The sequence below is a fragment of the Solea senegalensis genome, linkage group LG8 (genome assembly GCF_019176455.1).
Source record: "Solea senegalensis isolate Sse05_10M linkage group LG8, IFAPA_SoseM_1, whole genome shotgun sequence".
Lineage (NCBI taxonomy): Eukaryota > Metazoa > Chordata > Actinopteri > Pleuronectiformes > Soleidae > Solea > Solea senegalensis.
The window spans coordinates 11,846,615-11,862,138 of record NC_058028.1 but is presented as its reverse complement, the minus strand read 5'-3'; the positions used below and the strand labels follow the sequence as shown (position 1 = coordinate 11,862,138).

Genomic DNA, 15,524 nt, shown 5'->3' with positions numbered 1-15,524 from the left:
CACACACACACACACACACACACACACACACACACACACACACACACACACAGACTGAGGATAACTTTGCAGCCCTCACCTCGCCAGTTTGTGCAAGTTAGAGAAGATTCCCTCGGGGACGCTCTCAATCAGGTTGTGGTCCAGACTCAGTGTGTTAACGCTGATCAGCAGAGCGATGGTCTCCCAGGGAATGTCTACCAGGTTGTTGTAGCTCAGATCCAAGTCCTCCAGGGTCTCCAGGAAATCCTGGAAAAGAGGGAGGGGTCAGCGTTATCAGCGTGAAACCCAGAGTCAGAGGAAATAAACAGAGGAATGAAGGACAGAGCAGGAGAACTGTGATATATGCGGCGGGTGATAGAGAGGAGGAGGAGCGCAGGAGTGATAAGAGCCTGTTGAAGAACCATAAGCGTTGTTGTCATTGCTGAAATTACTTTCATAATTCACACAATCGGGGAACTCTGCTTGAACGTCGTCGTCGTGGCTCAGTTCTCATTACATTAATCTGTGCTTTATTACTTTCCGAACAAAAGAAATCTCATTTCCTTCTGACAAAGGAACTTTAAGTTCTTTGTCAAAGAGATGTTCAAAGAGCCGCGTGAACAGAAAATCGCTCTTAAACGGCCTAAATTCCACGACTGTCCCCTGGGAGGAAAATTACACGACTAGTTTTTTTGTTCCGACCTTTTATCAATGACACGCATTTACTTTCAGTTATACTTCTGTTGACTTTAAAGTGATCATTTGTGGGTTTTTTTTTTGTTAAACGTGACAGTGTGAAATACTGACATGACCCCGCACCGAGATCGCCGCAGCCTCTTGTTCTTAGTCAAACATGGCTGCCAGTGGTGACACAAGGCAGAATTTAGCCGCATAAAAAAAGGCTCAAATAATAATCGAAGCCACGTCTACTAAGCACTTCATCTCACCATTATACAGCCTTTTCTTGACGGGAAACTGCAGTTTGTGCCAATTTGTAAAATGCCCACTCTCAAGAGAAACAGAGATTTTACATCACGGCTCACAGGGGGGATTGATACACTGCTGCTTCCATCAGTAGGTTTAAACGTGTTATTTTACGAGACAGCCTTGAAACACACTTTTCAAATGAGACAGCAGTGAACCAGAAGTTCCTGTATTCCTGCAAGCTCAATAACGGTGTTTGTCTCTGAAGGCTTAAGTGGGGGAGAGTGATAATTTTACAAGGAAAATTCTTTTTCCAGTTAGAAAAGGCCATTTATGAACAAGATAAAGTGGCAAAAACATATTTTTAAGAGTTCATAAACTCCCTCCAAAAACTCCAACTGGTCCAAAACTCAGCAGCCCACATCATCAGTAGATGACAACTTCACTGGCTAATACAAGATCCTGCTTCTCACCTTCAAAGCTTTCCCCCTCCTACCTTTCTGACCTCCTTCATCCTTTGTCTCTATCTTACCTCCCTGATTCTTTTTAGCTGTGAATGTTGTAGTTTTACTGCTTGTATGTTTTATTTTTTTGATTGTATTTTGTACTTTTATACTGTAAGGTGACCTTGAGTGTCATGTGTTTGCCACTTGAGGAGCAGTGTTTCCTGTAAATCTGAAATCCGAATGAGTTGAGCTTCCTCCGTTGTTGTATCAGAAATGGAGGACAGTTGCTGTATGTGCTCACTGTGAGTACGACAGAGAGCAGCACCAGGCACAGAAGATGACGGGGATACATGAAGTGAGGGAGGACATTGGACAAACCGGTAACTTCTGAATATTTTTGTGTCACAGTAGTCACAGATGTGTTTACTTGTGTTACTTGCACCAGTAACACAAAAGTACACTATTGGAATACCAGCAGCAGCAGTGACAATAGTGTAGCATTAGCTCCGTATTTAGCATCAACCTGTTGACAGGCTCCAGATGTGCTGTGTATTTTTACCTGTGACAGTATGAATGAGTGAAAATAGAGTGGTACCTGGAAGGCTCCTTCTGAAATGCTGTGCAGCTGGTTGTTGGCAAGGATGAGGTGCCGCAGGTTCACCAGCCCCTGGAAGTGGGAGTCATCCAGGGTGGTGAGGCGGTTAGCGTCCAGGTGCAGTGCGTGGAGGTCCTGGAGGTCAGCGAAGGCGTACGGCCGGATCTGACTGATGGTGTTTCTGCTCAGTGTCAGGTGGATCTGGGTACGCAGAGAGAAAGGGTCAAAGGGCAAAACAGGTGACAAGACAGCTTAAAGCTTAAAGGTATAGCTCAGATTTTTAGGTGTCGTTGTATGAGGTCCTGACAGCATCTTACTTACTAACCTGCACGACAGCAGCAGGTGCTCAGTTTGTGTGAAATAACTTCCTGCAGGGCCACATAAGAAAAGACTAATCTCTCACAATCTATGTGTTCACTGCTTTATCTCATTGTTAGACAGCCTTCAATCTTCTGCACCATCGAGATGAGTCCATCGAGAAAATCCACAGTTTTTAGGTCTTGGGTACACAGAAGCTGCTGTTCTACTGATGCCTTTAGTGGTAAGTTAATGTCACCTAGTTAAATGGTTAAGACCTCATACAACCATACGTGGAATGCAAAAACCTGAACTATCTCTTTAAACACTCCAGCAACCCTTTTCATTAATAACACATGTTGTAGTGGAAGATAAGACATTAGTCACGTTCAGTGTACACAGTGCTGAGGTTTGTTGGCTGATAAACGGTTTCACTGCATATGGAACTAAAATTGCAAAATATTTTCTATTAACACCCAGGAAACGCTCAATCAACACCCACATGTTTATGAACCTGTTTTGGCAAAGCACCACAATCACCGGAGACATCAGTGGTTCTCTGTCACATTAAAAGATTCAAACCTCATTTCCCATGTCGTGTTGTGTATTAGCAAACATCATCTGTGCGGCTGTAAGTGGAGGAGAAACTTATTTCCACACATGGAGTAGCGGAAATCTCCAGCTGTGACTGATATTTTTTTATGTGGCGCTGAAACCTCAGAGTGTTGGTGTTTCTCATTCTGGAGCCTCTCCGCCTCTGCTCCGTGATTATGGTGAAAGTAATTGGTGAAATCCTCAAGACATCACCAATTCTACCTCTCTGACAGAGTGTGATGCTGGAAGGACCAGATGTTTCCTGTATTCAATGTGAAATAAACACTGTTCACACAGCTGCATGTTCCTGGTGGTGCTGAAAGCTGAGGTTTCCTATCTCGAATGTTTTCACATCACTGCTTTTCATCCACGCTGTTCAAATCCAGTCATGAAATTTGCTTTCCCCATTCCCCAAATGCCATTGTCCTGTTTAAAAAACATTTATCCTGTGCTTACAAATGTGGGTTACACTGGCACGGAATACTAGTGCAGAATTTATCTTTCAGCATGAGTGGAATCCACCACATCCACAGTGACCACTGATGCCTGGAAGCACTTGAATATATTCAATACTTCTCAAGGTTTCACCTTGAACAGTTTACAAAGTGACACAAACATCAGCTTCCTGTTGGAAAAGGCAGTCCAACGACAAGATAAAGTGACAAACGTATTCTTAAGATATTGCAGACTTGAGCAGGTGTAGATTCTACAAGGTGAAGCTTTTGTTACGTGTCTGTTGTGTTCACACCATAGACCGTATATGACTTAATTGATGTAGTCTGGCTGAGGCCGAAGCAATTTTCTTCTTTCCACTGTAGCCTTGATCATTGTGTGATCTGCTGGGCTTCTTCTTCTGATTAGGCTTGACTGGACTGTTAAGCACTTTGTGTCATTTGTTCAGAAAAGTGTGATATAAATAAAGTTAATGATTATCATTTAAGTCCAATAAGAACCTGTTTGCAAGTGACTGTCTCTGTCTCTGAACTTCCTGTTCCAAAACCTACAACATGGCACTGGCCAAATCGTAAATCTGGAGGCTTGAAAATGACACTTCAGATTCTTTTGGGTGACGCCACAACCAGTTTCCACTTGGTACACACTGGCAGCAATGTTGTCCTTGAGAGTGGACCTCCATGTTTTCAGGCTGGTTCTTTGCACAGCTAAAGATTGGGGACACGCGACACGACTTTCACACTCGTTATTTTGAAGTTCACACTAAGCGGCTGGTTTGAGCAGATTCTTCTTTACATGACAACTGAAAGACTGTGTTAAATCACACATTTAGCGACTGCACCTGATGAGGGATCACACACTACATGACTTGAACTCGCGACCATGTCTAAGAGAGTGACAGTTTAAAGAGTAAACACAACATGGCCATCGTTGTTTTGATATTCCCACTACTTCTTATTGTCTACGTCTTTTTCATTGGTTGTTGACAACATGTGTTTTACAGTTAGGTCTGTAAGTTACACACTACCAGATTGCTCAAAGAATTCTAACATGTCCGATTGACTGGGACTGAAGTCTGTTACCCTCACACACTAACAGATGTCTGCGCCAACTACAGTAGCCGTGCCGACTGTCCCCAACTAGTGCTGACGGTTGCAGACTCTGTGAGTAAAATCGAGCAATTGCAGTGTGTCCCCAGCTTTAGTCAGAACCTCATACAACCACACTTCAAAAACCCTGAACTGTCTCTTTAAGAGTAAGCCATGCTGACTGAAGTTCTAAAAAGAACAGGTAAGCATAACAAGCACTGACCAGGCTGGTCATGTTGGCGAAGTCGCGGTGCCTCAGCGTTGTGATGAAGTTGTCCATGAGCCTGAGCTCGGCCGTCTGGCGGTCAATGTTGGGCGGGACGAAGAGAAGGCCCGTCTTAGCGCACAGCACCGTGTAGGACGGCAGCAGGTTCTGGCAGGTGCACCGCTTCGGGCACAGCATTGAGGACGAGAGGCAGGGGGGGAGGCTGGACAGAAGGATGATGAAGAGGAGAAGAAGGAGGTGAAGAGGGCAGATGTCCATGGTCTCCTGCTGCAACAGAGGAGCGAAAGAACAAGTCAGTTTGTGTTCACATCCCACTTAAATTACACATTAAAAATCCTAAGAGCGAGTGAAAATGACTTGCGGGTTTCCCACAGAGTTTGAGATTAAAAGCGTTCATGCTTCATGTAAATCGCTGCTTCTTGATTTGACTGCAATAGTTTATTGTTAAGCAAAGACAATCATCTTTTTCTTGCAACTGTGTTAGTACTCCAGGACATTTTCTCTTCTTTAAAAACTTTATACTTCCCCCTCAAACTTTCCAGACGTACATGGTGCACTGGATACTAGAATACATACTTAAAAAGAAAGAAGAAGAGAGAAAAGACAAGAAGAAGAAGAAGAAGAAGAAGAAGCAAGAGAGGGATAAAAGCGAGGGGGAAAAGCAGTGTAATTTTTCCACTGAGTGAGTTCAGCTGAGGAGGTGAGAATACACAGAACTTACATTATTGATTAAATTAGCCACAGTGTCGTGATCATGATCTGAGCAGAACATTAAAGGACAGAAATAAAGCTGCATGTGGCTTCCCGTCTCTCCTCATGAACAAAACAGCAACAAAACGACAAAGAAATATGTTGATATTGATTTCATTTCCATTCAGTTTGTACTTTTGAGACACAAAAGCACTTAAAGGGATACTGACGGACAGTCAGCACTGCCTAACATGTACGCACCCCCAGACAGGAAGCTGCTGAACACCGAAAATCTAAAAAACACCAAATAACATTGGTGCGGGAGATGAGGTGGTTTACAAAGTGACAAGCTTAATTTTTTAAACAGTGAGCTGAAGAGGCAGCTGCCATTGAGAGAGTGCCTCTGTGTCTCAAGGTGGTTCCTGGAATAGGGGGCGCTCTCAGCACTGACTATGTGTTTTTACACAATCACACACACACACCTGCTGTGGACTCATAATAAAAGTTCAGCTGACTTAAATGCAGAATGACTGGAGGAAGGTCAACTGCAAAATAACAGCGAGAAGAGACGCACTCCTTTATTTACAGTGTTGAAATATTCAAACTGCGCCTCAACTGTGGAACAGAATACAAAGCAGGACGTCTGCACGGGGCCTCATAACGGGTCGGGAGAGTGCAGAAGATGTAGCCAAATGTGAGGAAGTGTTGGAGGGCAATACATTCCGTGGAAACAGCGAGGAGGCAATACGGAAATGTCAGTGGGTAATTGAAGAGTGTGAGGTGTCAGGAGTCATAGTTACATAAGTACTCAGGAGTCAGGAGTACATGATTGTTTATTTATTCAGCTGTTTGTTTGTGTTTAGCACTTCACCTCAAATTGATGACAATCAGCAATATTTAAATCCCAGAGTTATTGAGACATCACCGTCTACATGCACAGACATTTCAGTTTACTTTCAAGGAGGAATGTTTTGTTTATGTGGATTTTTTCAATACCACCCAAAACATGATGTTGGTGAGGGATCACTGTAAGCAAGAACCTCCAATTAAGTTCACATTACCACCAAGTACAAGACTTTATCAATATTTTAAATGTGAAGTCATATCACATCATCTCCGAAGTTTTGTGGCTGTGTTTTGACGCAAAGGGATGTTGAGTCTGAGGAGCACTGCTGCTTTGAAAACAGATTTAATTTGTTTAGTCAGAGCAGCACGGCGAGAGCAAAATGCCAAACAGCTCTTTTTCACACCGCAAGCACATCTCCATCTCCTCCATCCTCTTATCACTTTCAACTTGACTCAAAGTGCTTTTCATTTCACTGGCATCTCTGCTCTTCTCTTTCCTTTTATCCTCCCATCATTCCTCTGTACTCGTCTTATTTCCTGTATCACCTATCTCCCGTGCACCCCGTTCTCATTCCAAGAGCGTCATATACTGCCGCTCCGTCATATCCCTCAGCAGCGCCTTACGGATGCACAAGGCATCCTTCCGCGTCTGAAAGAGACGCTCAAAGCAGCTGCTCTGTGTGTCCATGCACACTTTAATATTGCTGTGAGCATCAAGCCGATATTAGGCAGCCACTGACAGGGAAAAGATATGCTTGGTCATGAAAATGCCGGTGATTTTCATAAAATAAAATGTGTGAGCCAACAGTGAATATCCACTTATCCTAACTTTAACCTCAGTCCCATCCTTGTCTCTAAACCTTTACGCTGACCTTTATTTTACCGCCGGTCTGCTCTGAGTGTCTAAATGCACCACCAGCAGTGGGTTTACACTGGAGTCAACTGAAAGCCTGGTGCGTCACTTTCAGACACAACAGATATAATTCTATACCTCTCTCCTCTTCATTAGCCTCATTTCTATCCTTCATCCATCCTCATCCTCTCAGGTCATTGCTCACCACTTTATACATTGGATTTTCTTTGTTCCTTTTCGTGGTTAATATTACATGGAGGATGGAGGATGGGAGTTGCAAATATCCTAACAATATGGAGACATTAATTAAGAGTTCCAGGTCTTCACTCATGAATGCATGACAGTAGATTGGATTAACCTGTTACCTGTTACCGGAGGTATTCTCAGTGACAGTTTGTATTTCTATTCTCTGCCATTAAACTGCTTCAACATGTGAATTTCTAATCTAATCTAATCTAGAAACAATAGCTACATAGATTAGATAGATAGATAACTAGGATATGTTGTATTTGCTATTACTTGCTAGCTAATATAGACAGATTTATTAGCTTATTTTGTGATAACTAGCTAGCTAGCTAGATAACTATGATGTATTGCGTTTGCAGTAGCTACTTGCTAGCTAAAATAGATAGATTTAGTATCTTATTTTGTGATGCTAACTAGCATAAATAGATAGATATCTAGAATATGTTTGCGTTAGTTAGCTTCTTTTGTGGCAGACAGACATACATACAGACAAATAAATAGATAGATAGAATATAGTGCTGAGGCTCTCACAAAAAGTACATACTAAATATGTGCAATAACGTAGCTGTAAAATGAAAAAATGCCAAAATGAAATTCAATCAGAGCCGACAATTAATGTCACACTGCAGTAGAAAGAGAGAGGAAAGAAAAATATAGAGTGAGCCTTACATCTTATGCCGTTCACGATAGGGTGGAGGAAACAAAGAGGACAGAAAGAGAGGGGGAGAACAATATAGAAAGGAAGGTGAAGGAAGGAGGCGGATGAAATTAGAGAGATGAGTGGGTTGTATGGTTTGCACAAGCAGTGGGTTAATATGGGAAAAGAAGAATGGAAATTGAGTGGAAAAAAGGAGAAAGACATGGGGGTTAAGAGGGGTGACACTTTCTGTCCAGGTGGTGGGGATGTTGTGCTACATCTTTGGAAACAAACATATTTCAAAGAAAAAAGAAAAAAACGAAAAAAAGCATGAGGACAGAAGCAGACAAAGGAGGAAAAGACAACTTCCCTTGAACATATTCCATTCTTGTCTTTGTATAAATTCCACTGCCGCTTTAACCCACACACAGTGTGATATTACTGCAGTAACATCACATCCACAGTACTATGTCACCACTTTTCTCTCATTTTATTTACATATTCTTTAATATTCAATATGCTCTGTTCTCAAAATAACCACATCGCCATCAGATGATGTTTACAGTCACATGATACTTAACAGCAAAGACAATTAGGAGAAATGTGATACTGCCCTAATTTCATTTAATCAACATGAAAAGGAAAAATTTAATGAAAGTATCAGTTTACAGAGAACGAGTATGATCTAATTTTTGTTTGATTTTATCCTCCACCAGAAGGTCGCGGGGGGTGCTGTGCCAATCTCAGCTGACATAGGGCGATAGGCCAGTCCATCGCAGGGCCACACACATAGGGACAAACAACCATTCACTCTCACATTCATGGTCAATTTAGAGTGTCCAATTTACCTAATCTCCATATTGCATGTTTTTGGACTGTGGGAGGACGCCGGAGAACCCGGAGAAAACCCACGCACCGGGGCTCGAACCCGGGTCCTTCTTGTGCTAACCACTACACCAACCGTGTGGCCTGTTTGTAGGATATACAGTATTTTATTTATGTATCATGTCAAAATGAAAGTGAGAACTATAAAAGTGAAACTATAAAGCACTGTCTTATGTGTGAGGGTGGATGGGTGGTGGTAAAGTATGTTAAGTGTATTGCTGTTGTGTTGTTGTTGTGTCTGTTTAACAAATGCAAGTACTCTGAGAAAGAATTTCCCCTAAGGGACACTAAAGTCAAAGTATAAGTATAAGTAGTATATATAAGTCAAGCTGTTACGCTTATGTCTTCCCTCCATTAGTTGTAATGTAAAAATGCATCACTCTGTGTCTCTCTGATGCAAAACAAAACACAGACAATGTCATTTTTATTTACACTACAGCTTTGAACAAAAAAAGTGTTACCACTTCATGAAGAAGTAGAATAAAAAGAAACATCAGCATAACTTCCCATTATAACTATCCTTGTGAATAATTTAATAATATTGATTGGGTCATTAATTTAGTTGCTGACACTTATTAATAAACAATAATAGACAAGTTATAACAGTTTTCACACAATGATGTGTGTGCCTATGCAAGATCCTGTTATTCATCACTATTTGTCAGTCTAACAAATGTGACACAAGTAAATGCTAGTATTCAATTCAATATCTGATGAAGCTGATGTGTATGACAAGTGAATGATGAAGAAGACAAAGTTCTATGAGTTCTGAGTTCTTCACTATATTTCACTTTTTAACAACCTCTATTCTTCTTTCCACTTCATCAATTGTTGCCTCTATCATCACGTCTGTCTTTGTGCACATTATCTAAAATAACGTATTTCCGGTAGAGTATGTTATACAACTCTGCAGTGAAGTAGAAAGTAAATGTGGTCGATTTCTAATGGTGGCATATAATCTCAGCAGGCTTCAGCTTCCCTTTGATGAAATTATCACATCATTTGCATTTCCCAGGCTCCCCTGCGAACACTTAATCTCCCGAACAAACAGGCGTGGTATTATCACCACCAGGCACCGGCTCGCTCAGGAAGAGTTAAAGTCAGAGATGGTGTTATATCTCACTGGTGTCACTGGGAGACGCTCCATAACATCCAACGAGCAAATTAAAAAATCAGCAGCAGGAGTCTTTACAAACAGAGTGGGAGGTTCGATTCCTTTGCTGTACAACAGAGTCATGGTTTCGTCCTCAGTTCAAAACTAATGATCTCTGTCACTGACTGTTATTTTTCAAAGTGAAACGATGGATAAATATTCACCAGTGCTGCACAAAAGTTGAGCTGCCGTGTTACAGAGAACATGATTGATGTTGCATTTGATTTGACACAACGTTTTTCACTTAATTCTATGAACTCTTTCATTGCAATTTCTCTCGTTGGTCAAAAGGGAAAATTAAAATTCCAGATGTCATCCTAGGTCAGGGGTGTGCAATTTGATCACAAGTGGGCTGACCAGTAAAATAATAGCATAATAACCTATAAACAACAAGGACTCCAATTGTTTCAAATTTGAGTATCTTTTTACGAAACATATTTAATCAACCTAAAATAAGTGCAGTTTCAACAAATTCACCATTTACATGTGCTATTCAACTTAGAGACCACAGTGGATGTTCAAAGGCACAAAATATTTAGTCACAGGTATCTGGCACTGAAAAATATAGTATGGTCATAATGTGAAATCTTTACAAATTCATCCTGCGGGCCAGATTGGACCTTCTGATGGGCCGGGACTGGCCCATGGGCCGTACATTTGACACCCCTGGTCTAGGAGGATGGATGTTTCAGATACAAGTAAAAGAAAGATAATGTTACTTCTTTCTTTTAACACCACTGGGAAGTTAAAATAATTTATATTTAGAGAATAAATATAATTAATTATCATCATTAAAGTTGATATTTTCTTTTTTTATTAACACTATATACACATTTATATGGAAAATGAATGTGCAAATGTCACAGTGGTTTCACTTAAAAATGCAAACTTGCACTCGGCCTTGGCAGTGGGATCAAACACCACTTGACTCTTTGATTATGAGCACCATAAATCTGCTGTAGCTGCTGTGAGCTCGGAGCAACACTGATGTCAGTCAGGGGGTAGTGTGTGTGTGTGTGTGTGTGTGTGTGTGTCTGTGCTCCCTGCAAATACAAAAACAAAATCAGCATTGATCAGAGCTTCTGTCGCCACAAACAGAAAAAAGCACTGATTGCCCGCGATCCTGTGATCAAACAGAAGCAAACACAATGAGGTTTCTGGACAAAAGCCACAGAAAAGACGTGAAGAACTGTGAAGTGTATGATCAAAGGCCTATTAAACCGAAGGATTTTTTTGTTTGATTTTGATCTTTGCAGACTTTGAGGCTGATTCCAAGCTGCTGATGAGCGGCGTCTGTGGTGAGCGGAGCTGCCAGACACTGATTAAGTCTCACTTCAGTGGCATTGTCATGAATGACAGTCTCCACACATCTGTCGGCACAGAGAGACGAGCAGCAGCTGTATGGTCATGATGAATGGTGCACTTAATCAAACAGATGTCAAAACCTGTTCAACTGTTGTCAACGGCAATGAGTATGTCCATAGACTTTGCCCACTCTTGTGTGTGTATGCTGAAAAACATCTCTAAAAGGGAATAAAATAGAATAGGTCACTCAGGTCAAGCAAAACAACTCTGTTTCTGTATAATGAGCAAACAGCAGCAGTTGTGCTCGAGTGCTGGACAAAAGAGAGACTTAAAGAGGAGACTTGGGAGACATGGTCCCAACTCACCTCACCTGACTGCTTTTCCATTACACTATAGCTCCTCCTCAACGTGGGCGGGGTCATCACAGCGGCTGCATGAAACTGCCGTGACTTAGTTTTATACGCGACACACACAAACTAGTGACGAGTGACTCGTAAAGCAGGTGTTTTCAGTGTAACTGAATCATTAGAATCAGTTAATTAAAAAGATGTGTTCAGTACTTCCTGCATGTCTGACACAGTCAGTGAAATACAGCGGCAGGGTTTGTGATTCGGCTCACTATCACCGGCTTTCAACAGTGCTGTCGCTAAATACACCAGACTCCTCTGTTAAATATTGAGATTTCAGAAATGTCCTCGCTAAATGTCACAGATTAAGACTTGTTTTCAGGATTTTTAAGTCTTTTTAACTGATCTACACTTCGGCATTGACCGGTTTGATTCCTGTGTCGGACGTGGTGCTTAAGACTCTTCCAGTGACGACACTCTCTGACCAATCAGTGGCCCACAGTCTGACGACATCACATTTAGTATCGGCTCACCTCGCTTGGAACCTCGCCAGAGCAGGTAGTAAAAGAAAGGTGCAACAACTGTATGGTGGAAAAGCGCCATATATGATCTTCTACCAGAAGAAGGTCCAAAGTGTTTCGCAGGTCAACCTCTAAACCTTGTAGGTGATCATTGTAAATATGTAAATTCAACATATAATTCTTATAATATACATTGTCTGGGAAAGACTCGTTCACAACAGTAGAAGAATCTCCAGAGAATCCAGGCGAGGAGATTAAGCATGCAAAGAGATAGGACACTCGTGCATCCACACACTGTGAAGTTCCTCCTGCTGTGCGCTCATGTGGAGCCACTCCAACATTATCTGGAGATTTGACAAGGATATTCCTGGCGTGACATTCGCTTTCTTACTTACAGCCTCCTCTGGACAGTCTCATGGGAACGCACAGACGTCAGTGCAGGTCTGGTTGCCACATGTATAAGCACTGTGCCAAAACATTGCACAATGGAACGTTTCGCCTGAGATAATTGTCCCGACGGAGCGGAAACAACAGTGTTCAGATGGCGTTTGCCAATCTCAAGCTGCTGGGACCGAGCGGAGAGCAGGTTTGAGGCGAAATTAGGGGCTGCATTTTCACAAACCTGAAGAAATCCAGGCCTCGTGGGTAAAAGCTATCGACTGTCAGACAAGACATGACACCTCAACACGTGTAGTCTTTCCTCTCCTTTAATGAGTCCGACCGTGTTCTGATGTACCTGATTAAAAGTGATTGTCCTGACATCAAATAAAAATGCATACAATTAGAGTGGAAACAGAATTTGAACGTGATAAACAGATTGTCGTTGACAGAGAATAAGAATGTGTACCCCTAATTTAAATGACACTGGGTGGGTATTGATTAGAGAAACTCACCTGTCTTCTTCACCTGGAGCGACTTATAATAAGCTTCATGGTGATAACTGTGGAAACGAACGATGACATTTATATATAAATGGCATTTATGACATACAGTCTGCTAACGTGCTGCATGATGATGAATCCATTAACATGCCATTTGCATTTGGAGCAAAGACAGTGATTGATATTAATTTACTAGGCTGTTTCCCACCTTCGTTCCGTCAGCAGCAGTCACAGAAACACAAGTCCCATCAAGTTGAGGGGCATTAATGGCTTTCTCCGGCTCAACACACAAGTTTTAGGAACTTATCCCCTGCTCCCCTCATCACCACGAGTGGTAATTATAAGACACTGGAGCATTATATTCCTGTCGGGCTTCGAGGCCAAATTCTTCAGGGTTGTGGAAGCTGGCACACCGTGTGTGTGTGTGTGTGTCTGTGTGTGTCTGTGTGTGCGTGTGCGCGTGCGCGTGCGTGTGTGTGGGAAGCGAGGACTGTCAATCACCGCGTCACGATATGGAAATGGTATTATTTCGTCACCAACCCAAAGCAAACCAACATTCAGACCCAGAAACCACAATACAATCATAACAGTGAGCTTGTTGAGCCGCTAAAGCCCTCATAGTTGGTGGTGGTGAAGTGCAACGACATTTTGACATTTTGTCTTCCCTTGCATCTCAATCAGCACACAACTCACTTTGCCATAATTCTATGTTTTCATCTCGTCCAATCAAGAACCTCCACCAGGGCAAAAGATCGATTTTCCGGGCTGCACTCCCGAGCGGTGGAGAATTGTGTGTGCTTTCTAGTTACCGAGTGGAAATTGCTTTGCAAGACAAGCTTCAGATAAATTAATAGTTCTCTTCAATCTATTATTAAACTGCAGCTCTTCCCTGTGAAGCTGCTCAGAGGCTGTCAGGAGATAGTGTGGCTCTACAGAGACACTTCAGCTATATACACCTGCACCGCCTGCCATTTTTTAATCACAAAGATTTTTTATCCCATAACTTTATTTCTAGGGGTCTTTTTTTTTTTTTTATAAGGTTTTTATATTCATAAAGCTACGGTTAGTTCTAAAATGATAAAGGTGTGGTTGAGGTTTTGTTACAACTATTCTTTTTTGTCACACTATTAAAAAGCTTTGGTAACATTTTTGTTGATGTACTATGTCGAGTATTGAGTGTGACCTACTCTGACTTGAGCAATAACATGACTCTTAAACACGGAGTGGAATCCTAATTAATGTTAATGGTAAATTGGTTTTTCCTGCTATTTAATTTCGACAAATACGTAAAAAAAGGTCTATTGCAGCGAAGATTACATACACATACATATGTGAGCTGAACTCATTGACAGCACGTCATTTCAATCCAAATGCACACACACACACACCTGACACAGATAAGCACGTCTGCTCACACACGAAAAACACAGCGTTTTCTGCTGTTTCTACAAACACTGGCATCTGTTTGTTGTTGACAAGAGGATTATCACGTCAATCAGAAACAACAGCAGCAGCAGAAATGAGGAGGAGGAGAAGAAAGAAACAGTGAAAAGCGAAAAGTAGATTACGCTAACAGAGATTCTGTTGAACTGTCTGTCTTCTGATTGTTAGAAACGCTGGAAATAAATCTGTTAGTGAGGTTGGAAAATATTTCTTCTCACCACAGATAATCAGTTTGGCTTCAAAAGAAAACCGTGCCACTACTATGTGTATTTGTGCACGGAAGGAAACAGTCGCTAAATATGGTCGACACATGCATCCAATTCTGCCTTTGCCAGAATCAATCATGAAAAATGATTCCTGAAATTGCTTAGGTATATAGTCAGAATTCTAGTGTTCAAGTACAGCCATCAGGCAATGAGGGTCAAATGGGGCCAACGCTGTATCTGCATCTGCTCGTCAAGGAGATATTCTGTCTCCCATACTGTTTAATGTGTATATGGACGACCTGTCAAAACAAATGAACGGGTGAAAAACGGGTTATTACTAACCATCTGATGTGTGCTGACGATCGGGTTATTTTTAGTGCTGGGCTGTAGCCGTTAACTGAAGGTGTGCTCACAGTACGGCATTGGCGTGAGTAATAGACAGGAGACGAGCTGTCCCCTGCGTTTCATTTGTGAGACACTCCACTCATGATATGCAAGGAACTAAATTACCTTGGACATTTCCTGACTGACGATATGAACGACAACAGTGACATCTACAGAGAGAAAACAGTATCTTTCGTGCAACTACAGGAGACGTAGTATGCGGAGGCTCATCGTGGCCGACAATGATGCAATGAGGCTGCTGCTGCAGGTACCCAGATGGCATAGTGCCAGTCAACCGTTTGTCTTCCTACATGCGAAGCTCTCCAAAGACATGTGATGTACAGCTTTATGTGTTGCTTGGATGACTCCGAAAACAGCATCATAGAGGCTTCAACCAGCCCTAGGAAGAGCTGCTATCGGTGCTCATCCAGGCTCAGAAGACATTGGCACGATAAGCCTTTGTATGAATGTTGCCTTACTTGATCGCTGTGGTTGTACTTGTGTATGTAATTTAATTTTGTTTTA

General features: G+C 41.9%; 1 protein-coding gene across 4 annotated transcripts in view; it reads right to left on the bottom strand.

Annotated features, from left to right (window-relative positions):
• si:cabz01090165.1 (uncharacterized protein LOC100333421 homolog) overlaps window positions 1-15,524 on the bottom strand; it is a 219,372-nt gene that overhangs the window by 35,585 nt on the left and 168,263 nt on the right. For 3 of the 4 annotated variants that reach the window (XM_044032537.1, XM_044032538.1, XM_044032540.1), the window contains 3 exons: window positions 4,600-4,869; window positions 1,945-2,145; window positions 80-246 (listed from right to left, as the gene is read on the bottom strand). In XM_044032537.1, coding sequence (XP_043888472.1) covers window positions 80-246; window positions 1,945-2,145; window positions 4,600-4,860 — 629 coding nt within the window. In that variant the 5' untranslated portion in view covers window positions 4,861-4,869. The remainder of the gene's footprint in view (window positions 1-79; window positions 247-1,944; window positions 2,146-4,599; window positions 4,870-15,524) is intronic. The other variant, XM_044032541.1, reaches the window with a different exon arrangement.